Source organism: Salvelinus sp. IW2-2015, linkage group LG20 (assembly GCF_002910315.2).
Source record: "Salvelinus sp. IW2-2015 linkage group LG20, ASM291031v2, whole genome shotgun sequence".
Lineage (NCBI taxonomy): Eukaryota > Metazoa > Chordata > Actinopteri > Salmoniformes > Salmonidae > Salvelinus > Salvelinus sp. IW2-2015.
The window spans coordinates 78597522-78625390 of record NC_036860.1 but is presented as its reverse complement, the minus strand read 5'-3'; the positions used below and the strand labels follow the sequence as shown (position 1 = coordinate 78625390).

Below are 27869 nucleotides of genomic sequence, written 5' to 3'. Positions count from 1 at the left end.
TCCCCCCGCCCGCCCAAACTCAACCACCACGGCCACTCCAACCTGTCACAGATCTACTCCATCACCAACTCTCCCCGCTCCGTCCGCTCTCCGTCCCCCCGTTCTGTCCGCTCTCCCTCCCCGCGCTCCAACTGTTCCCACTCCCACTCCCCACGACCCTCTGCCTTCCGTACCCACTCCCCACGCATCCTCCGCAGAACAGAGCCTGGCTACTGCGCCCTGCCAAGCCACGACAACCAGGTAGGCTMGCTTCCCATTGACTTACTGCAGGGTTACAGCTACCACTAGTCCTAGGGCTCAATCCTAACTTCTTGTTTATCATSTATTGATATCAATGGAATATTTGTGTGAACGTTTGAGTTGGATGGTCCTTTGATGGCCTGTCTCTGACTKTATTTCMCTTTGTCTTCCCAGATCCCCACACTCCCTCGCTCCCACAGAGAGAGAGACAGAGGGGATAGAGACAGAAGGGAAAGAGACAGGGAAAGAGACAGGGAAAGAGACAGGGAAAGAGACAGAGAGAGAGATAGAGGAAGAGAGAGGGAGAGACTGCGGGGGCGAGACAGCGACCGATATCAGAGCGAGACAGAGGAAGAYGAGGAGAGGGATAGGGTGCTGGATGAGGGGAGTSAAGGAGAAGAGAGTGACGACACTGCTTACGACCGCAGGAACACCATCCTGCCCTGCGACCTGCCCTGATTGGGACGCCTCTATGAAAACACTTCTGTTTTACCACAGTTTTACTACACTTCCCCCAATTTACTGCACTCTACCACCTAGTACCACTGTGGTGTTTTTGATAGAGGTCTGGGTTGGTGGATGTAGTGCTCTACAAATGGTTACTATTTAGCAGTTGTCTGATTTGAGTGTTCTTGTGTGATTTGAGTCCTGTTTGACATGATCAGGGATCAATATGCTTGCTTTGAGCGATGACGATATTTATGTTGCTGTGGCAACACCCTTTAATAATCTTTTAAAATAGAGTCCATGCCCTAACTTTTGCGCTRCAGTGTGCTGCAGAAGGGAGCTTTAACTTAGTGTTGTGTCCTCTGTCAACCCAGCTCTATTCTCTGATAATCACTGTCTTGTTCTAATCATTTCAGCRAGCCAGTTCCTCAACCTAACCTCTACCCTCTAGCGTGGCTGAGAGAGATGCTGTACTGAGATCTTGGTGTTCAGTGTCAGTTAACGCACAATCAGAAATGTTCTCTTCTCAACTTCCAAAAGGTCATCTGTAGAACGTCGTCCATCTCCAGCTGTACTGCATAGAATGATTCAACAAATAAATACTAATATTCTATTTATGTTAGTTCAAATGTGAGATAAACTTGCGTGTAGCAACTATATGTAATTAAAGGTAACAAACACACTGTAGTCAAACTTTTTTTATACTATTCTACCTCCTCTCCTCTTCTCTCCTCTCCTTGTCCTCTACAAACTTCCCTTGACTTGTACCTCAACTTGTACTCAACTTGTACCTCAACTTGTCCTGAAATGACAATCCTAATACGGTTATTGTTGTTAATATTGTTATTTCTCAGTATTTATGTATATGGTTAGTCATTTTTGTCATTGTCTGGTGTCTGAAATGATGTTGTTAGTATTTTTATAAAGATTTCCAGCACCACAGTCTGTCAGTCTGTGTTGCACAGCAGTCTGTTTTCATTTTGATTCATGTATTCATTTATATGTTGTTTCATTACTCTTGTACTTTAATTATTTATTGGTTAATTAAGAGATATTCTCATTGGTTCTGTCATATTGATTTGTTTTCCTCTGTCCCTCTGAAATGCCTTTTGTTGAAGGTCATTACTGCCTACCCAAATCCTTCGTCTTAATGCAGGTTTGCAGATCCAGGTTGTGTGTATATTGTATGTAATAAATCTTTAGAGATCTATTTAAATTACAATGACAAAGATTTGGTTATTTCTGTACCTTGTGTAAAAACTGTGTACAGATATTTACTACAAAAAGGGGACGGTCAATATTTTGTGACTAAAGACAAGGATATTACTGGACGTTCAAGTTGCAACTGACACACCAAACCTCGAACACGCACACACACACACACACACACACACACACACACACACACACACACACACACACACACACACACACACACACACACACACACACACACACACACACACACACACACACACACACACACACACACACACACACACACACACATTACATTGATGAGACAAAGACACACAGAGATATCAACACACTTAATCTCTCAAAGAAGAGTTGGGGAGGGAGGGAGGGAGGGAGGGAGGGAGGGAGGGAGGAGGGAGGGGGAGGGGGAGGGAGGGAGGGAGGGAGGGAGGGAGGGAGGGAGGGAGGGAGGGAGGGAGGGAGGGAGGGAGGGAGGGAGGGAGGGAGGAGAGGGAGGGATGGGAGAGGAGAGGAGAGGAATAGAAGAACGGCAGATGGCCAGAAAGACGTCAATCCAACTCATTCTTCCAGACAGCATAGGGCACTGTGGGTAATTGCAAACAGGACTGACGTTAGTGTTGGGACCCTGCACGTCACGAGAAAGGAGGAGAGGTGAGAGAAACAGGTAGATAATAAGGGAAGCTTCAGGCCACAACAGGCCACCACCACTAGTGAAGCCAGTGAACAGGGACAGACTAGCCTCGACTCTCTGGGTGAAGGTATTCAACAAAACAGACACACACTATGATTATTTTTTTCGGCTCACATACAGGAATTCCTTACACAACAAGATTGCCACTTGTATTTTTTTCTCAATTCAATGAATAGCAACCAAAAACAAGCATAAATCACTCAAAACACAATGAGTTGTCCATATATTACATAGAAACCTCGAACCCACAACACGACATCGGAATGTCAGCCTACCGGGGGAGAGGGGGGTCAGGGTATGTAATCATTGGGACAGTCATCAAGCAGTGAGGGCATGAAGAGACTCATCTGCTCAAACCGTCAGTGTTGCTGAAAACCCATTATTTCAACTTCACTTCAGTCTGGCTTTTCTCCAGTTTATTTAGAACATTTAATTCTCTCTTTTGCAACAGTCCATGAGTTTCCTCAGTCTCCTGGCAGAGTAGAGGGCATGGAACTGGTTGATGTTATTTCTATGTAGAGGATGGTTATTGATATCATTACATTAGTGTCACAGTTTATCGCATTTTATTTATCCCACTTGCACATTAATTCATTTCTGCCAACTAGGCTTTTTTCCCAGTGAAGAATGTTGCAGAAAGAAATGCATTACAGACATGAATCACTGTACTTATGGGAATGTTTTGTATGGTTGTCCCATAAAATGTTGTTGTTTGTTATAATTCGTTATAGTTTACATAATTATTTCAATCTGCAAAATAACACAGTAAATGTTTCTTCTGGCTTCATGGCTCAGAAGAAGCAACCACAGAGTCCTCAGTATGATGTCCTGAGCTGGGATGACTGGGAGGATTTGCACTGAGTGCTTTGACTCTCGAGACTAAAGAGATAATTGCAAGGAGGAAATCAACTCAGCTTTGGGGTGCGTGTGAAGTGGGAACTCAAATGATCCAATCTGCTCTCTTACCAAATTAAACAGATGGTATTAAATCTACCAGAAATATCAGACATTTAACATATTATGTCAACATTTTGAAAGACTTGACATTTTGGTTGTTGTTTTTAGATAATTGTTTTGTGGTGAAGTGGGCATCTGCTGACTCATCTCCCCTCCGTTCACAAAACAGGGACTCATTTAGATAACTGATAAAATACCATCTTCATTAAATACAACAAATATAACAGGGTTCACAGTCATAGAACACATACTGGTAACCACACCAACACACACACACACACACACACACACACAGTCATAGAACACATACTGGTACACCCACCCACACACACCCACCCACAACACACAACACACACACACAGTCTAGAACACATCTGGTAACACACACACACGTAGAACACATACTGGTAACCACACACACACACACACACACACACACATAGCACATACTGGTCAACACACACACACACACAACACACACACACCCACACACACACACACACACACACACACACACACACACACACAACACACACCACACACACACACACACACACAACACACACACACACACACACACACACACACACACACACACACACACACACACACACACACACACACACACAACAGTCATAGAACACATACTGGTAACCACACACACACATATACACATACACACACAACCCACTCTCTTATACAATCTGTGAAGCTCACATCTCTGATCATAAGAACATATTTATAAAGCACATTATAAACACTGAACACTGTGCAAGCATTTTGTTCAGACACATTCTAAGTAGGCAAGGTAATTGAGGCACCATGGTAACATGYACAGGGGCAGGGATGTGTCTTTGGATGACCAGTAAAGTACTTCTACCCAGTCGGGTGAGTATGGATTWAGGCCAGTGGTATCTACTAGTGTTAGCCCTGCACAGCCATTGGGAGGAAGGGTCAGCTGGAAGCCTGACAGGTCCAGGATCAGATTTCCCTGCCGCCCAGCCTAGCTGTCTCCATTACACACTGAAAACTCTCCACTGGCCCAGGACCAACACTTAGGGCTGCTCTCTGTTTGCACCACAGCCTCCAASCTGATTTCTTTGTGTTCCACGTCAACACAATATCACTGCAGAGCATTTCTGCCATAGCTTTCAGAGACGGGTGCCCAGTCCCATCAGGACATTCAGAGTGTTTTTACACATAGTCCTCTTTAAAAGAACTGATCTTTGAATGAGGACTCAACTCTTTTGTCAGTTCACTTCACCTGTTTTGTGGTCCGAGTCCTCTTTGCATTGGCATTGCCATGTTTAGAAAAGAACCAAGATCTTTTTCCAAAATTCAGTCAATGCACTCCGGGTTTTTACAAAGTGCAGTGCAGGACAAGCCATTCCATCAAAACGTGTTATCGGACAGCTATAAATACCTGCTTACATTTTGGAAGCTAATAAACTGCATTTAGTGAAAAAAGGGGAGAAATAATCATTTTAATCAGAAGACACTATTTACACGTAAATATTATTGGTAACAGAATAAATAGCAGAAGAATAACTGCAGATTAAATAATACTGTAATTGAAAATTGTACACCAAATGTAGGCTTTTAAGAGCTAGAATTGATTTTGGACCCTATGTTGTGATTCTCACCAAATATYTTGTTGTCTTCTCACACTATTCAAACCCCACAATCAAATAAACAGTTGTATGAACATCTCTTAGCCTATAGACCACATATGGCAAACAAATAATCTGAACTAAAAACTAAACATTTCGGTGGATTCTTGACAATCGCTAATTTATTTTACCTTTATTTTAACTAGGCAAGTCAGTAAAGAACAAATTCTTATTTTCAATGATGGTCTAGGAACAGTGGGTTCCTGCCTTGTTCAGAACGACAGATTTGTACCTTGTCAGCTCGGGGATTTGAACTTGCAACCTTTCGGTTACTAGTCCAACACTCTAACCACCAGACTACCCTGCCGCTAATCAATATAAAAAAACATCACGTTTTTTTCCCATGAACCTGCGCATCCACTTCTCTCTTTTGTGGCACCAATGTGAGTGTTTACGGCAGGGAAACAATGCTGCAGTAGTCTAGTGTGTCTCGCGGAAATAATGACAAGTGAACCTMGGGAGCTTTGTGTTCACATTGCCCTAAAAAAGGAACCGAACCTCGGAATTCAAGAGAACCGAACTCAGACCAGCTCTCGAGATGATCTGAGTTCGGTTCGCTTAGGGGGCTCTTCTGAGGGGGTCTGAGTTCCTTTGGGAGTGTTCACACTGCACAAAAAAATTTGCAAACTGCACTGGGTTCACAAAAATGTTAAAAACGCCCTTAGTCAACCCTACACACATTAAAAATGGCCCTGTGCATTTTGCTAGCTAGCACACAATAACAAATAAAATGGCACTGCAATTCACTCATGTCTTAAAAACAACAACATTTACAATTGCTAGAGTTGTATGTACTGTATAGACTGTTATTACAATCGGGTAAATATATAATAAATAAATATACATTCTGTTTCAGCTGTTTTTATTGTCAATATGATGGCATCATACTCGAATCTCAGTGACATTAGCAAAAAGCAASCTGTCACAATATCTCTGCCATGGTCTCATCAGTTCTGTTTGTAGTAAACGGTGTAAGCCATTGACGGTGCAAGCGTGCAAGTAAGTCCWTGAGTAAAATAGTAATTTTTTGTATCTCTTCTCCTTTACTTTGCCATCCTCCTTTATCTTTCTCTCTATTTAACTTAGAGGCAGAGTACCAGGGTTGTATTCAGCAGATCCTCTGTCTTTCCATCCATCCTGTCTCACACCTGAGTGACCAGGGGTTCCCTGAGGTACACGTTGCCTTTGTTCTCCCACCCGTCCTGCCCCGCACACAGTCCTGACAGCAGTGTCCRATTGAMGGGGTTACAGATTCCCTTGCAGTCYCCCACATACAGGGGAGTGTAYTCTCCCTCCCCCTCGTCTCRCTCCTCGTCCTCACCCTCCCAGASAGAGGTGCTGATGTGGGTGTACTCACTGATTTTCTCGAGACACTCCGTCTCTCGGTGATAGAAGTAGCTGAAGTTGGACACAATGACGGGGACTGGCAGGGAGATGGTGAGCACGCCAGCGATGGCACACATGGAGCCCACCAGCTTGCCCCCCAGAGTCGTAGGGTACATGTCCCCGTATCCCACTGTCGTCATGGAGACCACGGCCCACCAGAAGGCCTCGGGGATGCTGGTGAACACCGTGTCGGGYCTGTCCGCCTCGGCGAAGTAGACAGCGCTGGAGAAGAGGATGACTCCGATGAAGAGGAAGAAGATGAGCAGGGCCAGCTCTCTCAGGCTGGCCTTCAGAGTCTGGCCCAGGATCTGCAGGCCCTTGGAGTGACGCGACAGCTTGAAGATCCTGAACACCCTGACCAGCCTAATGACCCTGATGATGGCCAAAGACATGCCCGGGTCCTTGTTGGAGGTTTTGTCCCTGGCCAGCTCTGTGCCCAGAGTGACGAAGAAGGGAATGATGGCGAGGAAGTCGATAGTGTTCATCACGTCCTTGAAGAAGTGGAGCTTACTGGGGGAGCTGGCTAAGCGCATAATGAGCTCAAAGGAGAACCAGAAGATACATATGGTCTCCACCTGGAAGAAGGGGTCATGGAAAGCACTGCCAGTGGGAGGGACCAGGATGGTGATGTTGGGGAGGGTAGGATGGGGCTGGTAGGTGAATTTCTGGAGGGAGAGAAGGAGAGAGGGAAAGTGAGTGGTAGAAATTAAGCAGGAGAGATTGAGGGGAGGTAGAACAGTGAAGGGGGGAATGCCTGTGGTTTAGACAAGAGATAACAAACAGGGTTGTAACGTCTGCTTCCAACTCACACCCTCCAACACGTAGATCCCCTGAACGCTGCTAACTTTCCAGCCCACTTTCCAGCTCACACTCTCAAACACCTAGATCCCCTGAACGCAGCTCACTCTCCAGATCCCAATCACCTGCATTCTAATCAACTGTTCGCAGACCTGTATGTCATTATCACACACTATTTAGTTCAGTTCTTTGCACCCCATCACTGTGAGGTATTGTTTGTTTTGTGACACACGTCTTACACGTCTTTCAGAGCACTGGTTTTCCTGTGATTTACGCCTCCCGTGTATGATAGATTTTGTTTTCCTAACAACGCCTTTTGCCTATTCCCTGCCTGTACTTTAGCCTATCAGATTTCCTGTTATCTACCTATTGCCTGATCTCGAGGACTACATTACTAGCCTTTTCCCTGCCTGTACTGTTGCCCTTTTGGACCCACTGTGTATGACCTTCTGTCTGCCTCTGGACCCAGCTACCTGCCTCCTCCTGTGGTCCTTTGCAATAAACACCTGCTGCGCCCTGTGCTTGAAACCAGCTCTCTGTCTCCCCTCGTGTTCATTACAAGGGTAATGAAGGACATCAATTAATAAGAAATAGTAAGGAGGGAAGGTTAGACAGAGATCGGGGAGAACCATGATGACTACAGTAAACATGAGAAGGAGGAGATAGGGAGGAGAAGTGATTATTTTAAAGGTGGCAAAGTCTTTCCTCAGCACATGTGGAAAATGTATCTGTCATCACGGTCTGATTAAGACTGTGATAACTGTAATACTGTGTTAACATAACTTCACTTGTGTAATCACACTCTCTCTCTCTTTCTTTCCGCAGACTTTGATACAAATGTGTTTGGTCTCTATATTTAAACAGAAGAAAAACATTARAGTGCATGACTGCATGTGACAAAGGCTAATGTTACAGCACAGCGTCTGGACTGACGGAGGAATCTGACACTTKATTTCATCCTGACAATGTTTTCTAAGAAGCAGTCTTGGGGTTCAAAGTGAGACAGTCAAATTTAGGTTTTATGGTATGTCCAGCCATAAGACGGATTGGAGTCAAATGGCTCATAATGTTCATTACCTATGATAAAATTATAGTGAAGCAAAAGTCTATGATCCTCTGTTTGTGTGTTAGTGTGTGTCTGTGTGCCTGCATGAGTGTGCCTGTGTGAGGTACATYTACAGCAGTTGTTTGTTTGTGCATATACTGCATATGTTAGTCTTTATGTAGAGGCCTGGAATGCTTTTACCAACTGAAATGACAATGACATTTGCTCTCACATTTGTCACCCACTTTAGTTCCATTTCTCCTCACCTTTATGAGGTTCAAAAGCCATGATCACACTGCCCCGACAGACATTCTCACTCTTTGTCATCCAATAAGAAAGGTATAACAACTAGCCGCTCATTCCAAATGGTCACAGAACCATACAGCATGTCTGTCAATACTGTATGCAGTGTCTAGAGCTACCGTTGCAACGGAAGGTGATCGTCTTGTAAAAGACAAGGATTTATTTTTCACCTATGCTGCCATTTTGAGTCTGTACAGAGCACTGTGTGTCTTATGTCAGATGTTCTGATCATGTGAGTGTGTGTGAGTGACTGAGTGAGTGTGAGAGGTCGGGTGTGTGCATATGCGCTTCGGTAAGACCCACCGTATACCTTGTGTTCTGTGCTTTTGCATGATCCCTCAGAATCCAAAGGCAGCTAAGCCAACCTTGTCGGTAASCCACTTGGCGTGTGGGGTTCATTTKATTTTGTGCGAGTCATCAAATAGGTGTTCTGTACTACTCTTTCCATGCCTCTTTCAGTGGGTATGAGTCAGTGTGTTTATTAATGGGAACCAACGTTTACGTGTTGATGTGCTCTTAGGGTTGTCCTTACGCTATATATAGCTCCTTTAGATCTCTCAGGAGTAACGTGAGACACGCTCCTCTCCACTCTCCTCTGCATTCCACTCTTACTTACCCTCTCTCCCTCTCTCCCTCTCTCTCCCTCTCTCTCTCCCTATCCCTCCCTCTCTCCCRCTCTCTCTCTCCCTCCCTCTCTCTCTCAGTTTATATGTTCCTATCAACTCCATCTATTCCCGTACGGAGTCGTCTTGGCAGTGATCCTGGATCACCAGTCAAAGTGAGACACAGATGGACAGTGATCTGGAGATACCATCAATAAAGCATAATGTTCTTTGTGCAGTCCATATTTACCCCTCCCTTCCTGCCCCTCATCTCACTCTGTCCCACCCCTTTTTCTCTCCCGCTCTTACCTGCAACCTCCCTCTTTCTCTAGTTCCCTAACTGTGATTCTCTCTCTCCTCCAACCTATTTCTCTTGTCTTCCTACCACACTTTCGTTCCCCCTCTCCTCACCACGCTCTCTTCCCATTCCTTTCCCTCAATTTTAACGACATGACAAATATTCTCAGAAATGTCTATGTCTTGTGTGTGTGTGTGTGTGTGTGTGTGTGTGTGTGTGTGTGTGTGTGTGTGTGTGTGTGTGTGTGTGTGTGTGTGTGTGTGTGTGTGTGTGTGTGTGTGTGTGTGTGTGTGTGTGTGTGTGTGTGTGGTGTGTGTGTGTGTGTGTGTGTGTGTGTGTGGTGTGGTGTGTGTGTGTGTGTGTGTGTGTGTTGTGTGGTGTGTTGTGTGTGTCGCATGTTGTGTTAACCCTGTAAGGGGCCTGTGTCGTCACACATGTAGTATTTATGTTCCACAGGGTGACATCTGTCATTGACTTTCACCAACTGTCATCCACTAACTGTCATCCTTCACTAACTGTCATCCTTTTATAATTGTCATTCTTCACTGACTGTTGACGATCACCCCATCATCAGTCTCCAATGTGCTAACCTCTGTTCTCTTAGCACCCTGTCGAGATGCATTCCTTACTCTTTCATCCTCTCTTCATTCCTCTCCTTCCTCTATCTTGCTTTATGCACATCTCCCGCAGCCTCTCCTTTCTCCTGGTCCCTTTGTTTGTTTCCTTTTCTACTATTCTCTGTTTCTCTCTCATTCTCTCTCTCCTGTGTGTCATTTCTGTTTGGCCCTTAGGCCCCTGGCCCCACATCGGTCCCCTCTCACCTCTCGGAGCTCCTTCTCGTTCCTGAAGTCAGGCAGCGTCTCCAAGCAGAAGATGGCGATGGACACCACAATGACCATTACGCTGATGATGGCGATGATGCGTGCGCCCGGAGGGATTCTGGATGCTCAAAAAGCATCCAAACCTTCCTCTGCATCTTTTCTCAGGCAGCGCAGGCACCTCCTCCTTGGGGAAGCCCTCATCCTCCTTGAAGCGTTCCATGATCTCCTCACCAAGCTCATAGAAGCGCAGCTCATCCAAGAACACATCCGGGGCACGTTGGCAGGCCGCCGCAGCCGCCCGCCAGACTGGTAGAAGTAGAGGATGCGTCGAAGCAGTTCCGGTTCCGGTCCAGGAACAGCTCATTGCGCAGAGGGTCAAAGTAGCGAATTCTGCGGTAGGGTCCCCAGGAGGGAGTCAGGGAACTGGGCCAGAGTGCGGAGCTGTGTCTCGTAGCGCATCCCGACACGTTGATGGCTAGCCGCTCCGTCAGGGCCCAGCCCCCCTCCACAGGGAGCCTGAGCGACGGCAGCTTTCCCTTTTCCCTCAACCCTCTCCTTTTCACTGCCGTTGTTCTCTGTCTCCTTCTCTCCCTTCTCCGCCTTGTTGCGCTGGTCCTTGGTCTCCTTGTCGCTCTCGCTCACCTCTCTGGGAGATGTTTCTTGTCTCCTTCTCCTCCTCCTTCACCTCCACCTTGTCATGGTTCTCCATTCCTTGGTCTGTCATTCAACTTCTATTTAGTTCTTTGTGAGGACAGTTTGTCCCTTATTCTAGAGAAATGCATAACGCTGCTGAAGTTATCAAGAAACATATCAGGTACTGCAGAAGAAGAGACATATCAGGTACTGCAGAAGAAGAAGACATATCAGGTAATGGCAGATAAAGAAGTGGGAGGAGAAACAAACTCACATTATTGGCAATTTTAATACTCATAATTATTTAACAGAAATGTAAGCTTTAAGTAATTTACGCCAATTCACCCGCAAATACACTACCGGTCAAGAATTTTAGAACACCTACTCATTCAGGGGTTTTTCTTTATTTTTACTATTTTCTACATTGTAGAATAACAGCTTTGCACACTCTTGGCATTCTCTCAACCAGCTTCACATGGAATACTTTTCCAACAGTCTTTAAGGAGTTCCCACATATGCTGAGCAATTGTTGGCTGCTTTTCCTTCACTCTGCGGTCTGACTCATCCCAAACCATCTCAATTTGGTTGAGGTCGGGGATTGTGGAGGCCAGATCATCTGATGCAGCACTCCATCACTCTCCTTCTTGGTCAAATAGCCCTTACACAGCCTGGAGGTGTGTTGGGTCATTGTAACTGACTTGCCTGGTTAAATGAAGGTTACATTTAAAAAATAAAATAAAAATGTCCTGTTGAAAAACCAAATGATAGTCCCACTAAGCCCAAACCAGATGGGATGGCGTAATTCTGTTGTAGCCATGCTGGTTAAGTGTGCCTTAAATTCTAAATAAATCACAGACAATGTCACCAGCAAAGCACCCCCACACCATAACACCTCCTCCTCCATGCTTTATGGTGGGAAATACACATGCGGAGATCATCCGTTCACCCACACAGCGTCTCACAAAGACACGGTGGTTGGAACCAAAAACCGCCAATTTGGCCTCCAGACCAAAGGACAAATTTCCACCGGTCTAATGTCCATTGCTCGTGTTTCTTGGCCCAAGCAACCCTCTTCTTCTTATTGGTGTCCTATAGTAGTGGTTTCTTTGCAGTAATTCGACCATGAAGGCCTGATTCATGTAGTCTCCTACATGAATCAGGCCTTCAGTTGATGTTGAGATGTGTCTGTTACTTGAACGCTGTGAAGCATTTATTTGGGCTGCAATTTCTGAGGCTGGTAACTTTAATGAACTTATCCTCTGCAGCAGAGGTAACTCTGGGTCTTCCATTCCTGTGGCGGTCCTCATGAGAGCCAGTTTCATCATAGCGCTTGATGGTTTTTGCGACTGCACTTGAAGAAACTTTCAAAATTCTTGAAATGTTCTGTATTGAGTGGCCTTCATGTCTTAAAGTAATGATGGACTGTCATTTTCCTTTGCTTATTTGAGCTGATCTTGCCATAATATGGACTTGGTCTTTTACCAAATAGGGCTATCTTCTGTATACCCCGCCTACCTTGTCACAACACAACTGATTGGCTTAAACACATTAAGAAAGACAGAAATTCCACAAATGAGCGTTTTAGAAGGCACACTTGTTAATTGAAATGCATTCCAGGTGACTACCTTGTGAAGCTGGTGAGAGAATGACAATAGTGTGCAAAGCTGTCATCAAGGCAAAGGGTGGCTATTTGAAGAATCTCAAACACAAAATATATTTTGATTTGTTTAACACTTTTTTGGTTACTACATGATTCCATATGTGTTATTTCATAATGTTGATGTCTTCACTATTACTCTACAATAGTTCAAATAAAGAAAAACCCTTGAATGAGTAGCTGTTCTAAAATTCTTGACCAGTAGTATGCAAGACACATTTTACAACTACAGTACAGAATAACAAATAAAAGCATGAACTAGACAGGTGTTTATTTCAATCAGAACCTTTAACCTTTATGTTCGGTCAGAATTACTATTTCTTTAATCAGAAGGTTAGTCTTTACAGTCAACACAGCCATTATTAGAATAACATAGAGTCCTACTCATAAACATCCTAGTTACAAGCCCAAGCATATTATTGGTGTTATTATAAGCTTATTATAAGAACCATATTATTGGTGTTATTTACAAGAAGCAGCCTGCACTGTTCCACTCACCCCTCTGTCAGTCAGCTACTGTTGATAGAGACTAATTACTCAAGAGAATCACGGTGCCTCCACTACTGTACCTCCACCACAGGGTATCTGTCTGGCTGTCTGTCTGTCTGTCTGGCCCTCCCTCTGGCCGTCTGTCTGTCTGTCCGTCCGGCCCTCCCTCTGGCCGTCTCTCTGTCTGTCTATCCCCTGTTTGATCTCTCCGTAAGTCTCTATCTCCCACCTCCCTAGCTGGGAGGGGGGGGAACCATGGCTCCTTCAGGGGTAGTGTTAATCTGTCTGCTGATACCCCACCCTGGGTGAAGTGAAGATAGTTAAGCTTGTTTGTAGGTCACAGCCTTCAGTCTCTCCCCTTTGCTCTCTCTCATGCCTACTATTTCTCTGGAGAATGCTGTCAGGTCGAAATTCAATCCACTGCCTTCTCTCTACAACCTCAGCATGGTGTCCTCTTCATACCCCCACCCCCTAATGTCAGCCCCCTGCCTCTCTCTTAAAGTCTTTAATTTTCCCTCTCTCCCTGTCATAAACAAACACACAAAAACACACACACACACACCATCCTCAACACATGTACTGATGTCCTCACGAGACCCAAATGAACACCCATAAAACCCCAGTGAGAATGTATTTTGGAGTTCCATTCTGGCTTCAGTATTTATATTGCTCCTGACTAGGGCCCTGTGTTTTTCTGACCATGTCACCTTACCAGGAAACACACAGGGCGCTAAACGAGTTATGTAGCAGAGCCAATGCATTTCCTGGTGAGGTGTGGTCAGGAAAAATGTAGGGCCCAAGTCACATTTACAAACATGTTAACACATGTTATGAGACCAAACAGTAAAACTGAAAGTCTACAACAAAAAYCCATGACACTCCTTTTCTGATTATCCTTTCATAAGCCTTTATTCAGTTGGCTTAGTGTATGTTATAGTATAGGGTATGGTGCACACGTGTCAGACAGGTAATGACTCACAGGTGTTGTGTCAACAAAAATGTAAGTGACACATAGTGACCACTGTAAGATGTCAACAGCATTATTTCTGGGCTAGAAAAAGGTTACATGGGGCGGCATGTAGCCTAGCAGTTAAGAACTTTGAGCCAGTAACCGAAAGTTTGCTGGTTTGAATCCCGAGCCGACTAGGTAAAAAAATATGTTGATGTGCCCTTGAGCAAGGCACTTAACCCTAATTGCTCCGGTAAATCGCTCTGGATAAGATTGTAAGCTAAATGACTCAAATGTAAATGTAAAATAAGAATTGATGGTTGAGTTAACTATTTAGAGACGTGTGCCAGTTGGAAGGGGGGGGGGGAAACAAGTAAAATGTATAACAGTTATAACACTGATATGAGGTGGATCTTACAGGAAAGTGAGCATTAAAGTATTTAAAGTATTTTTTTTATTATGCATTAAACAATTGCAAAAACCATCCCATTGGCTTCTTGGTTAATTGATGAATGTAATGGCTTATTTTTTCCATTTCAGAATATGCCTCATACATAGACTGAGATACCGGTATGCATGTTGACACAGCAGGTTGCAGCACCAGGATGTGCGTTAGAACTTGCATGGAGCTTAAACTACAAGTTCCACAAAGCCGCTCACCTGTCTTCACAGGCGACAACAAACCTCATGATTTTTGAGGAACTTGGAGGAGGGAAGAGAAAGTTAACGTAGAAATGTAAAAGACAAAAAGACAACGGGAGGGATGCAATTATATATTTTGCTGCATGTAAAGAAATAGAATAAAAAAGTGTAGCTTGGAAAGAGGTCAAGTAACTTTGTTTGCGGCATTCGACCAACACAGTCAACCAGGTAGTGGCGGTTCTTTGCGAACGTATCATCACTGAAATTATCACCCGTGACGGGTTGGCTCTTGTGAACATGTCAGGCAGTACATTGCGTTACGGAGACAAAGTTGTCATTGTGACCGGCGGGTCCAAAGGGATTGGTAGAGGGATTGTTAAAGTATTCGGTAAGAATCAAAGTTGCTGATTTGAAGTTAGTTTGTTGAGATTTGAGCAGAGTGAGGTAACGTTACTGGGGAAACAATAATGTGCTATTCTGTTGTTTTTTTCCCAGTGGAGAATGGAGCCAAAGTTGTCTTCTGTGCAAGAGGGGGTGAGTGGCTGCATGTTTATTAGATTTTTTTTGCTCAGATTAAAGTATACCATTGCAGGTGTGGTGGAACTGGTGGCTTCTACGGTTGTGGCTAGATGGAGTACAGCTACGTACCAAAAGTTGCATGTTCGAGTTGCGTCGGTGACAACTGTAGGATTGTAGCTAAGCCTAACCTTAAACTTTTTCTCCTAACTTGCTACGTTAATTATCCTAACCTGCTACTTTAATTCTCCTAACCTGCTACATTAATTATCCTAACCTGCTGCATTAATTCTCCTAACCTGCTGCATTAGTTCTCCTACTCATCTAGCCACAACCGTAGAAGCCATCAGTTACAAGAAACCATCAGAATCACCACACAGGTATTAATAATGTGTCTGAGAATCTTAATTCATCAGTAATCCATTATTGAAGACTTTATGAATCATAAAAAAATCCCTCTCTACATCATCTTTACATTGCATATTCATAAGTTTACTGTATTCTTATTATATATATATATGTGTTTTTTTTTTTTACAGTGGCAGCAGGACAGGCTCTAGAGGCCGAGCTGAACCGGGCAGGGCCAGGGTCATGCAAATTTGTACCTTGTGACATCTCCAAAGAGGAGGACATCAAGGTAGGGCTTCTGGGCAAGGACTTATCTTATAGGGCAGTGAAATGAGAGTCAAATGATCACTCATATGCACAACATTTCAACAGAGTTTATATCCTCATTCCTCAATGGATCACATGACCTGTGGTTTATCAGAATGCTTACTATAACATTTTGTATTGTAATCTACACTCCACCTATCTTTAGTCTTTGTTGGATTTCCCTGTCTGTGAAAGGACTCTTCTCCACTGAGTTTACTCACAGCTCTAGCAAGCCCCTTGCTCCTCATTTGAAGGTCTACTTATAAACTGCTTAGAAATCACTATTAAAGGCCCAGTCGGTCATTATTTGAAGCTCTCTGTGTTTCCTGTTTTCTTCCCCTGTTTTTTTGTGCTTGCCTCCCAGACTGAGAGTTCGCTCAGGCATTGAGGTCTGTGCTGACATACATTTATTAATTAGTTTAAAAAAATATATATATACAGTTGAAGTCGGAAGTTTACATACACCTTAGCCAAATACATTTAAACTCCGTTTTTCACAATTCCTGACATTTAATCAGATTACAAATGGGCTTTAAATTGTTTAACTTGGGTCAAATGTTTTGGGTAGCCTTCCACAAGCTTCCCACAGTAAGTTGGGTGAATTTTAGCCCATTCCTCTTGACAGAGCTGGTGTAACTGAGTCAGGTTTGTAGGCCTCCTTACTTGCACATGCTTTTTCAGTTCTGCCCAAAATGTTCTATAGGATTGAGGTCAGGGCTTTGTGATGGCCACTCCAATACCTTGACTTTGTTGTCCTTAAGCCTTTTTGCCACAACTTTGGAAGTATGCATGGGGTCATTGTCCATTTGGAAGACCCATTTGGACCAAGCTTTAACTTCCTGACTGATGTCTTGAGATGTTGCTTCAATATATCCACATAATTTTCCATCCTCATGATGCCATCTATTTTGTGAAGTGCACCAGTCCCTCCTGCAGCAAAACACCCCACAACATGATGCTGCCACCCCCGTGCTTCACGGTTGGGATGGTGTTCTTCGGCTTGCAAGGCTCCCCCTTTTTCCTCCAAACATAACGATGGTCATTATGGCCAAACAGTTCTATTTTGTTTCACAGACCAGAGAACATTTATCCAAAATTCCGATCCTTGTCCCCATGTGCAGTTGCAAACCGTAGTCTGTCTTTTTTATGGCGGTTTTGGAGCAGTGGCTTCTTCCTTGCTGAGCAGTCTTTTAGGTTATGTCGATATAGGACTCGTTTTACTGTGGATATAAATACTTTTGTACCTGTTTCCTCCAGCATCTTCACAAGGTCCTTTGCTGTTCTGGGATTGATTTGTACTTTTCACACCAAAGTACGTTCATCTCTAGGAGACAGAACGCGTCTCCTTCCTGAGCGGTATGACGGCTGCGTGGTCCCACGGTGTTTATACTTGTGTACTGTTGTTTGTACAGATGAACGTGGTACCTTCAGGCATTTGGAAAATGCTCCCAAGGATGAACCAGACTTGTGGACGTCTACAATTTATTTTCAGAGGTCTTGGCTGATTTCTTTTGATTTTCCCACGATGTCAAGCAAAGAGGCACTGAATTTGAAAGTAGGCCTTGAAATACATCCACAGGTAGACCTCCAATAGGCTAATTGACATAATTTGAGTCAATCAGAAGCTTCTAAAGCCATGACATAATTTCCGGGAATTTTCCAAGCTGTTTAAAGGTACAGTCAACTTAGTGTATATAAACTTCTGACTCTTTGGAATTGTGATACAGTGAATTATAAGTGAAATAATCTGTCTGTTAACAATTGTTGGAAAAATTACTTGTGTCATGCACAAAGTAGATGTCCTAACCCACTTGCCAAAACTATATTTTGTTAACAAGAAATTTGTGGAGTACTTGAAAAACAAGTTTTAATGACTCCAACCTAAGTGTATGTAAACTTCCGACTTCAACTGTATATATATATATATTGGAGTGGACAGATAGATGAAGCCTCATCAGACAATTAAAATGTATTAGTGATCAGACTAACACTGTAAGAAGGAAGCTTTCCATAATGTTTTACATTTAGGTCATTTAGCAGATGTTCTTATCCAGAGCGACTTCTTTTTTTTCTACAACTCCAATCATCAATCAGTGTCCAGACCCTGGTGCTTGTGAACAATAGTGACATTGCTATAACCTGTTTTGTGTGTTTGACTGAGGGATGTGTGTATGTTTCTATGTTATTTTAGTGGTGTGTCTAGCTGGTTTTTCAGCTTAGGCTCTATGTAGCAAGTTAGGTAGGTACATAGTTAATGGGATCATAGGTCCACATACCTGGAGATAGAAATTATAAACGTCTTACACAGTGTGGTGGTCAATGACAGAGTGCAGTCAACTCAACGTATGATATTCTCTCTGCAGAGGTTGATTTCAGTGACAGTGGAGCATTATGGTCAAATAGACTGTCTGGTCAACAATGCTGGGTGGCGTGAGTATCTGTTATCATTTTGTATGAGAATTGATGTTGTTAAGGAAATGATATATCCACAAATCAGCTGATAGTTGGTATACCAAGCCACGTCCAGGCATTTATTTTTATTATTATATATATACTTTTTTCTCCCCAATTTTGTCATATCCAATTTGGTAGTTATAGTCTTGTCCCATTGTCCCGAAAAACAACCCCGCCAAGCCATACTGCTTCTTGACACAATGCACGCTTAACCCAGAAGCCAGCTGCACCAATGTGTCYGAGGAAACACCGAACAACTGTCAGTGTGCATGCACCCGGCCCGCCACAGGAGTCGCTAGAGCGCGATGTGACAAGGYCATCCCGGCCGGCCAAACCCTCCCCTAACCCGGACGACACTGGGCCAATTGTGCGTCGTCTCATGGGTCTCCCAGGCGCGACCGGCTGCGACACAGCCCGGTATATAACCATATAACCCGGTATATAACCAGGATCTGTAGTAACACAGCTAACACTGCGATGCAGTGCCTTAGACCGCTGTGCTACTTGGGAGGCCCTGGCAAGCCATTATTTAAACAGGCATATTCAAGCATTAAAAACACATACACTGAGTGTACAAAACATTAAGAACACCTTCCTAATATTGAGTTGCACCCCTCCTTTTGCCCCCAGAACAGCCTGGACTCTACAAGGTGTCGAAAGCTTTCCACAGAGATGCTGGCCCATGTTGACTCTAATGCTTCCCAAAGTTGTCTGGATGTCATTTGGGTGGTGGACCATACTTTATACACACAGGAAACTATTTATGGTGAAAAACACAGCAGTGTTGCAGTTCTTGACACAAACCGGTGCGCCTGGCACCTACTACCATACTCTGTTTAAAGGCAGTTAAATATGTTGTCTTGCCCATTGACCCTCTGAATGGCACACATACACAATCCATGTCTCAATTGTCTCAAGGCTTAAAAATACTTATTTAACCTGTCTTCTCCACTTCATCTACACTGATTTGAAGTGACATCAATAAGGGATCATAGCTTTCACCTGTATTCACCCAGTCTGTCTGATGTGGAAAGAGCAGGTGTTCCTAATGTATTGTACTTAGTATATACCCTTTGTAGCTTGCACCATCAAACCGATCACCTCCTGATCGTCACACCCTGACAAAGTTGCAAGTCGCAACGTGGATGTATTTTTAATGCTATACTGGTTTTCATCGTTTTTTAAGATCTGCATACGTTTTTGTACCACTTAACACTTTTTTTGTGGATATGAAATGCATGTTTTTTCCCCCTATTCTACAATTCACATACTCCATAAACGTTTTTATTAGTGTTTATGCTGTATTCATTGAGTTCCCTCAATTTCATCCCCTTTCAGACCCACCTCATAAACCCACAGATGACACTACTGCAGATGAGTTCAGAGATCTTTTGAATCTTAACCTCATCAGTTACTTCCTGGCCTCCAAAGTAAATAATTCACTCATTATATTTACTTTACTGAAAGCCTTCAGGTATAATGCTTTATTACTTGTTATAAGCATGTATGAGCCTTAATAATGGGTTATTATATAGCTTATAATATGTTTTACTTCATCACGGGATCTCCCCACCTCTCTCCCCTCCTCAGTATGCCCTGCCCCACCTGCGACAGCGCCAGGGGAACATCATTAACTTGTCCAGTCTGGTGGGCTCCATTGGTCAGAAAAATGCAGCACCATATGTAGCCACTAAGGTGAACTAAAAATCTAGATAACAGTATGCATCAGTACTTTATTCCACTGTTTGAGGCTTGGAGAAGTAGGCCTAACAGGGGTGATGTGTCTTTTTTCCTCCACAAGGGGGCGATCATTGCCATGACAAAAGCCATGGCTGTGGATGAGAGTCGGTACCAAGTGAGAGTCAACTGGTGAGTCGAACTGGCATCTGTATCCATTTACAAACTTTTTTGATTTTCTACTTATTTTTTTCTCTTGCCCCTTTGTCTGTCCTGTTTTAAAAATACTTTGGTATTTTTCCACTTTTTCTCTTATCTCTAGCTCTGTTTGCTGCAGTCTAAATGTGTATTATCTTGTAGCATCTCCCCTGGTAATGTGATGACACCTCTGTGGGAAGAGCTGGCTGGACAGACTGCAGATACCTTAGCTACCATTAAAGAGGGAGAGAACGCTCAGGCAAGTGCTCACTGGACAGGAGCCAATACAAGATATACGATGAAATATAAGATCTGTTACAATTACATATTTCAGAATGCATTGAAAAGGGAGGGTTGGTAAAGACTTCCTAATTTCACTTGCATCTCTCATCTTGATGAACCTGATGCCTTATCTTTAACATTCTTCCTAATCTCCAACAGCTGCTTGGTCGAATGGGGACAGAAGCTGAGAGTGGGTTGGCTGCTCTGTACCTGGCTGCTGATGCTACGTTCTGCACTGGGATAGACCTGCTGCTTAGTGGAGGGGCAGAACTCAACTACGGCTACAAGAGCCAGGTCCCATGAGCAGGCCTGTCACTCCGGGCCTTGTGCCTACCTGACCAATAACAGGACCTGTTATGTTCTATTGCCATCCTGCTTGAGATTATTGAACCAATCACCCTGTTTTATCCATTGCCATGGGATGTAGAGGTGCTGGAGATGGTACAGCACCCCCTGGTGGTGAGATGGTAAAGCTGCAATAATTTGTGTTGCAATAAAAACGATTAAACTATTTTTTCCGTTGCATTGTTGATATAAATGATAATGGGATTGGGGTAGGGGGGAGAGAAAAAAAACATGGAATATGTATATATGGGCCCTATTTTGCACGGAGTAAGCTGTGCGCTCATGATATGCTCCTATCCAGTGTGGTTGGTTTGGAGTTGGACACGCTCTGCTGTACGATATACCATTTAAGTTAATTCGGGTCTGACCATTCCATTCTCCATATTCTATTCTTTCCTCCTTGTGGTGGATATCAAGTGATCTGGAGCAGTTTTCGCAATCGTTTTCCACTTACATTTTCTATTAGTTTACAATTCTAAACTTGGCGTAAAGGGAATGGGAACAAAATCAAATTGCGTTCTCTCGCACTTGGCTCGCAGGCCTGCTGCTGCCAATGTCAAACACGTGGCCGTACTAGTCAACTAGTCTAGCAAGCAACACAGTGCAAGTGACGCTTTCCACCCGCTGGTGCTGGATCGTGGTGAGCAATTTTCTCCGCGATGGATCGCATAGCTGTTCATTTGTGCTCAGTTTTAATTGGCACAATCTTACAACGGCCCTCTAGTTATATTTCTCTTAACCCTCCTGTGTTCCGGTCGAATTGGACCGATTTACAAGTTTTCTCTCTGAAAAATGTAGTTCATTTAATCCGATTGTCATAAGGTCCCATGACTTTGTCCACACGGGGCGTCTGAACACACAAAATACATTTAGATGATTTCATACCATTTTGGGTGTTTTATTTAACCTTTGTACATCTTCAAGTTTGTGAAATTCAAGTTTGGAGAAGCTTACAATTTACCCTACCATTTCTACCGATCTTCATACCAGTTATGATTATCATATGCACATTTTCGTGGAACAGTTTCATTTGAATAGTAAAGTTTCCGTTTCTCAAAATCATTGTCACGTGGCTAATAATACAAATCGGGATTAAAATGATAAAACCCCCAAAAGTTAAAATTCCACTAATGGGAGAGCACCAGCCTCTGCCATATGAACACACTGATTCACACTGGCGGCTAAATAAATTAGCACATGGAACTATGAGATAGCCTATAGGCCAATGTAGCAGTAGGACTATATTTTACATTTACATTTACATTTAAGTCATTTAGCAGACGCTCTTATCCAGAGCGACTTACAAATTGGTGCATTCACCTTTTTACACTGTCAACTAAGTAAAAGACATAAAGCTGACAAATAAAAACTGAAAATGTCCTGATTAAAATGCAAGGTTCTTTCAATTTCATCTATCTTCCCACCGCCTGTCTGCCTCCCTTTCTATCTGTCTTGATTTAAGATATCACTAGTGAAGCCAACATTGCAACACCGCTCAACATGCCTTAGATAGCTCTTTTTGTCCCCCCCTGGAGCCTCCAGAGATGAAACCTATCTCATCGTCACTCAATGCCTAGGTTTACCTCCACTATACTCACATCCTACCATACCATTGTCAGTACATTGTGACGACCCTCCCACTCTATCTGCCGAATTCTTTCTCTTTGCTCTTGTTTTCCTTAATAGGATGTGGGTGGGCTGAGCCGGGAGGGTCGTCAGAGAAATGGCACACACCTGGACTCAGGTGTGTCCCAGGATAAATACACCACTTCCCCATTGATGGAGGAGACTCTCCATGCAGACATCTTTATAGATTTTGTTGTGGTATTTTTGTGGCCTTTTGGTTGTTTGCTTTGGCACCTTTCAACCCCCCCATTGTCACATTAATGCATGCAAAACACTCACTTGCACTACTGATTACACACACCATTGTTAATTGTACTTAGTTTACTTTATTTAATAAATATATTTTGTTATTCCTTGTCTCCACGTTGTCTCCCTTTTGTTACGAACTTTGAGCCGGTTCGTGACAACATTATGCCCTGACTCTATTCTACCACGCCTAGAAATCTGCTCTTCCCCAACGCACTAGACGACCAGTTCTTATAGCCTTTAGCCATACCCTTATCCTACTCCTCTGTTCCTCTGGTGATGTAGAGGCTAACCCAGGCCCTGTAGCACCAAGTTCGACTCCTATTCCCCAGCCGCTATTATTTGTTGACTTCTGTAACCGTAAAAGCTTTGGTTTCATGAATGTTAACATCAGAAGCCTCCTCCCTAAGTTTGTTTTATTCACTGCTTTAGCACACTTCGCCAACCCTGATGTCATAGCTGTGTCTGATTCCAGGCTTAGGAAGGCCACCAAAAATTCTGACATTTCCATCCCCAACTACAATATTTCCCGCCAAGCTAGGGGATGCCAAAGGGGATGGAGTTAATCTACTGCAGAGATAGTCTGCGGAGTTCTGTCATGCTATCCAGTTCTGTGCCCAAACAGTTTGAGCTTCTACTTTACAAACCCACCTTTCCAGAAATAAGTCTCTCACTGTTGCCGCTTGTTATAGCCCCCCCCCCCCCAGCCCCCAGCTGTGCGCTGGACACCATATGTGAATTAATTGCCCCCCATTTATCTTCAGAGTTTGTACTGTTAGGTGACCTAAACTGGGATATGCTTAACATCCCAGCTGTCCTACAATCTAAGCTAGATGCCCTCAATCTCACACAAATTATCAAGGAACATACCAGGTACAACCCTAAATCCGTAAACACGGGCACCCTCATAGATATCATCCTGACCAGCCTGCCCTCTAAATACACCTCTGCTGTCTTCAACCAGGAACTCAGTGATCACTGCCTCATTGCCTTTGTCCGTAATGGGTCCGTGGTCAAAAGACTACCCCTCATCACTGTCAAACGCTCCCTAAAACACTTCAGCATGCAGGCCTTTGTAATCGACCTGGCCCGGGTATCCTGGAAGGATATTGACCTCATTCCATCAGTAGAGGATGCCTGGTTATTCTTTAAGTGCTTTCCTCACCATCTTAAATAAGCATGCCCCATACAAAAAAATGTAGAATTAAGAACAGATATAGCCCTTGGTTCACTCCAGACTTGACTGCCCTTGACCAGCACAAAAACATCCTGTGGCGTACTGCGTTAGCATCGAATAGCCCCCGCAATATTCAACTTTTCAGGGAAGTTAGGAACCAATAAGCACAGGCAGTTAGGAAAGTGAAGGCTAGCTTTTTCAAACAGAAATTTGCATCCTGTAGCACAAACTCCAAAAAGGTCTGGGACACTGAAGTCCATGGAGAATAAGAGCACCTCCTCCCAGCTGCCCACAGCACTGAGGCTAGGAAACACTGTCACCACCGATAAATCTACGATAATCGAATTTCAATAAGCATTTTTCTACGGCTGGCCATGCTTTCCACCTGGCTACCCCACCCCGGTCAACAGCTCTGCACCCCCCACAGCAACTTGCCTAAGCCTCCCCCATTTCTCCTTCACCCAAATCCAGATAGCTGATGCTTTGAAAGAGCTGCAAAATCTGGACCCCTACAAATCAGCTGGGCTAGACAATCTGGACCCTCTCTTTCTAAAATTATCCGCCGCAATTGTTGCAACCCCTATTACTAGCCTCTTCAACCTCTCTTTCGTATCGTCTGAGATCCCTAAAGATTGGAAAGCTGCTGCTGTCATCCCCCTCTTCAAAGGGGGAGACACTCTAGACCCAAACTGTTACAGACATATCTATCCTACCCTGCCTTTCTAAAGTCTTTTAAAGCCAAGTTAACAAACAGATCACCGACCATTTCGAATCCCACCGTACCTTCTCCGCTATGCAATCTGGTTTCCGAGCTGGTCATGGTTGCACCTCAGCCACGCTCAAGGTCCTAAATGATATAACTGCCATCGATAAAAGACAATACTGTGCAGCCATCATCGACCTGGCCAAGGCTGTCGACTCTATCAATCACCGCATTCTTATCAGCAGACTCAACAGCCTTGTTTCTCAAATGACTGCCTTGCCTGGTTCACCAACTGCTTCTCAGATAGAGTTCAGTGTGTCAAATTGGAGGGCCTGTTGTCCGGACCTCTGGCAGTCTCTATGGGTTGCCACAGGGTTTAATTCTCAGGCCGACTCTTTTCTCTGTATAAATCAATGATGTCTCTCTTGCTGTTGGTGATTCTCTGATCCACTTCTACGCAGACGACACCATTCTGTATGCTTCTGGCCCTTCTTTGGACACTGCGTTAACTAACCTCCAGATGAGCTTCAATGCCATACAACACTCCTTCCGTGGCCTCCAACTGCTCTTAAATGCAAGTAAAACTAAATGCATGCTCTTCAACCGATTGCTGCCCACACCTGCCCGCCCGCCCAGCATCAATACTCTGGACGATAATGACTTAGAATATGTGGACAACACAAATACCTAGGTGTCTGGTTAGACTGTAAACTCTCCTTCCAGACTCACATTAAGCATCTCCAATCCAAAATTAAATCTAGAATCGGCTTCCTATTTCGCAACAAGGCATCCTTCACTCATGCTGCCAAACATACCCTCGTAAAACTGACTATCCTACCGTTCCTTGACTTCAGCGATTTCATTTACAAAATAGCCTCCAACACTCTACTCAGCAAATTGGATGCAGTCTATCACAGTGCCATCCGTTTTGTCACCAAAGCCCCATATACTACCCACCACTGCGACCTGTATGCTCTCGTTGGCTGGCCCTCGCTTCATATTCATCGCCAAACCCACTGGCTCCAGGTCATCTAAAAGTCTTTGCTAGGTAAAGCCCCTCCTTATCTCAGCTCACTGGTCACCATAGCAGCACCCACCTGTAGCACGTGCTCCAGCAAGTATATTTCACTGGTCATCCCCAAAGCCAAATCCCCCTTTGGCCGCCTTTCCTTCCAGTTCTCTGCTGCCAATGACTGGAACGAATTGCAAAAATCACTGAAGCTGGAGTCTTATTTCTCCCTCACTAACTTTAAGCATCAGCTGTCAGAGCAGCTTACCAATCATTGCACCTGTACACAGCCCATCTGTAAATAGCAGAGGTGTGGACTCGAGTCACAAATATGATGACTTGCAACTCGACTTTGACTTTAACACCAATGACTCGTGACTTGACTTGGACTTGAGCCTTATGACTCGACCTGATACCCTCCCCAAGCCCAAATATAAAAAATTATGCTATTAAAAAAAGTGTGCAGCGCATCAACTCTTCATTTAACGGATTACAGTTTGAATCAGACAGCAGCCAATCAAATTGTGCCACCTGAGAAAAAGTTGTGAGTGGCAGTGCAGTGGAATGTCGGTGAGTGAATTCAGATGGAGCACTTGGAAAGTTGATACCCAAAATTATTATTTTCAGAATAAAAGACAACGCTGTATCAACAAAAAACGGATTGCAACTTGCAAAACATGCGGGAAGAATATTACAAACGGAGGTGCAAAAATGTCCAACTTTGTTCGACATTTGAAGCTGCACAAAGAATGCTAAGTCGTGGCTAATATAGCCGACAGCTATATATTTTATTACTTTACTGGTGTATCATGTAGGCTAACGTAACGTTAAATCAATGAGCCTCCACACAGTCAGTCAGTGCGGGAACGTGATCATCGCACCCAAGATTGAGATACAACTGGCTAGGCAGTTGGCAGCCTAAATCCTGCCTGATGTTACTGCTGTTCCTAAAACCATTGACATACGTTAGCCTACTGTAACCACACAGAGTGTGTGTGTGTGTGTTAAGGTTGGGCGATTGTGTACAAGCCTACGTAGCCCGATTTCTGCCCCGTAGCGATCCTCGATAGTCGATCACTATTGGGGGGGGGTGTCTTTCTCATGGCTACTCATGTATTTCCATGGAAATATAACGTTTATTTGGAAAGTAATAAATATATAGATATTTTTAAAAGCATTCATGATTTGCGTAAATGTAATATACTATTACTCTTGTTAAAAATATGAAATGGTATTACATTTGGTGAAGAGCACATTATGACTTGTTTAGGACTCGAAACTCAAAGTTTAGGACTTGATACTTGGCGGTCTTGACTTGGCGGTCTTGACTTGGGACTTGAGTGCTAAGACTTGAGACTTACTTGTGACTTACTTGTAAAACAATGACTTGGTCCCACCTCTGGTAAATAGCCCAACCAACTACCTCATCCCCATATTGTTTTTTTGCTCCTTTGCACCCCAGTATCTCTATTTGTACATTCATCTTTTGCACATCTACCATTCCAGTGTTAATTGCTAAATTGTAATTATTTCGCCACTATGGACTATTTATTGCCTTACCTTCCTAATCTTACTACATTTGCACACACTGTATATAGATTTTTCTATTGTGTTATTGACTGTACGTTTGTTTATCCCATGTGTAACTCTGTGTTGTTTGTGTCGCACTGATTTGCTTTATCTTGGCCATGTCGCAGTTGTAAATGAGAACTTGTTCTCAACTGGCCTACCTGGTTAAATAAAGGTGAAATAAAAAATACATTTTAAAAATGTTTTGCATGTCAGCACTCAAGTTTTCAAGATATGTTACTTTCAAAATACAGAAATCATCCCCACATGATGCATTTTGCTGTAAAATTACATGTCTTGAAAACTTGAGTGCTGACAAGCAAAACATTTTGGGATTATGTAATCAATGGACTAATTAAACAAATCAAATCAAATTTTATTTGTCACATACACATGGTTAGCAGATGTTAATGCGTGTGTAGCGAAATGCTTGTGCTTCTAGTTCCGACAATGCAGTAATAACCAACGAGTAATCTAACCTAGCAATTCCACAACTACTACCTTATACACACAAGTGTAAAGGGATAAAGAATATGTACATAAAGATATATGAATGAGTGATGGTAC

General features: G+C 43.6%; 1 protein-coding gene and 2 pseudogenes across 2 annotated transcripts; 2 read left to right on the top strand and 1 right to left on the bottom strand.

The window, feature by feature from the left end:
- The window catches only part of LOC111980134 (uncharacterized), a 23624-nt pseudogene extending 22365 nt beyond the window's left edge, over positions 1-1259 (top strand).
- Positions 1260-6068: 4809 nt separating this feature from the next.
- Positions 6069-27869, bottom strand: part of LOC111980133 (potassium voltage-gated channel subfamily A member 1-like) — a 167818-nt pseudogene continuing 146017 nt past the window's right edge.
- Positions 14896-21140, top strand: hsd17b14 (hydroxysteroid (17-beta) dehydrogenase 14). 2 transcript variants are annotated; one of them, XM_024011632.2, is made up of 9 exons: positions 14896-15234; positions 15342-15380; positions 15902-15999; positions 18380-18446; positions 19809-19900; positions 20061-20165; positions 20272-20339; positions 20508-20604; positions 20787-21140. In XM_024011632.2, exons 1-9 carry the CDS (start codon positions 15144-15146, stop codon positions 20928-20930), a joined length of 801 nt encoding a protein of 266 aa, XP_023867400.1. In that variant the 5' UTR covers positions 14896-15143; the 3' UTR covers positions 20931-21140. The 2 variants fall into 2 exon arrangements, with proteins under 2 accessions (XP_023867400.1, XP_023867401.1); XM_024011633.2 differs by lacking the exons at positions 18380-18446; positions 19809-19900.

Bases quoted from the DNA above. Each gene is read 5' to 3' on its own strand.
- hsd17b14 (XM_024011632.2), top strand. From the start codon at position 15,144: ATGTCAGGCAGTACATTGCGTTACGGAGACAAAGTTGTCATTGTGACC. The intron at 15,235-15,341 runs GTAAGAATCAAA...TTTTTTTCCCAG, and splicing joins AGGGATTGTTAAAGTATTCG to TGGAGAATGGAGCCAAAGTT. The intron at 20,605-20,786 runs GCAAGTGCTCAC...AATCTCCAACAG, and splicing joins AAGAGGGAGAGAACGCTCAG to CTGCTTGGTCGAATGGGGAC.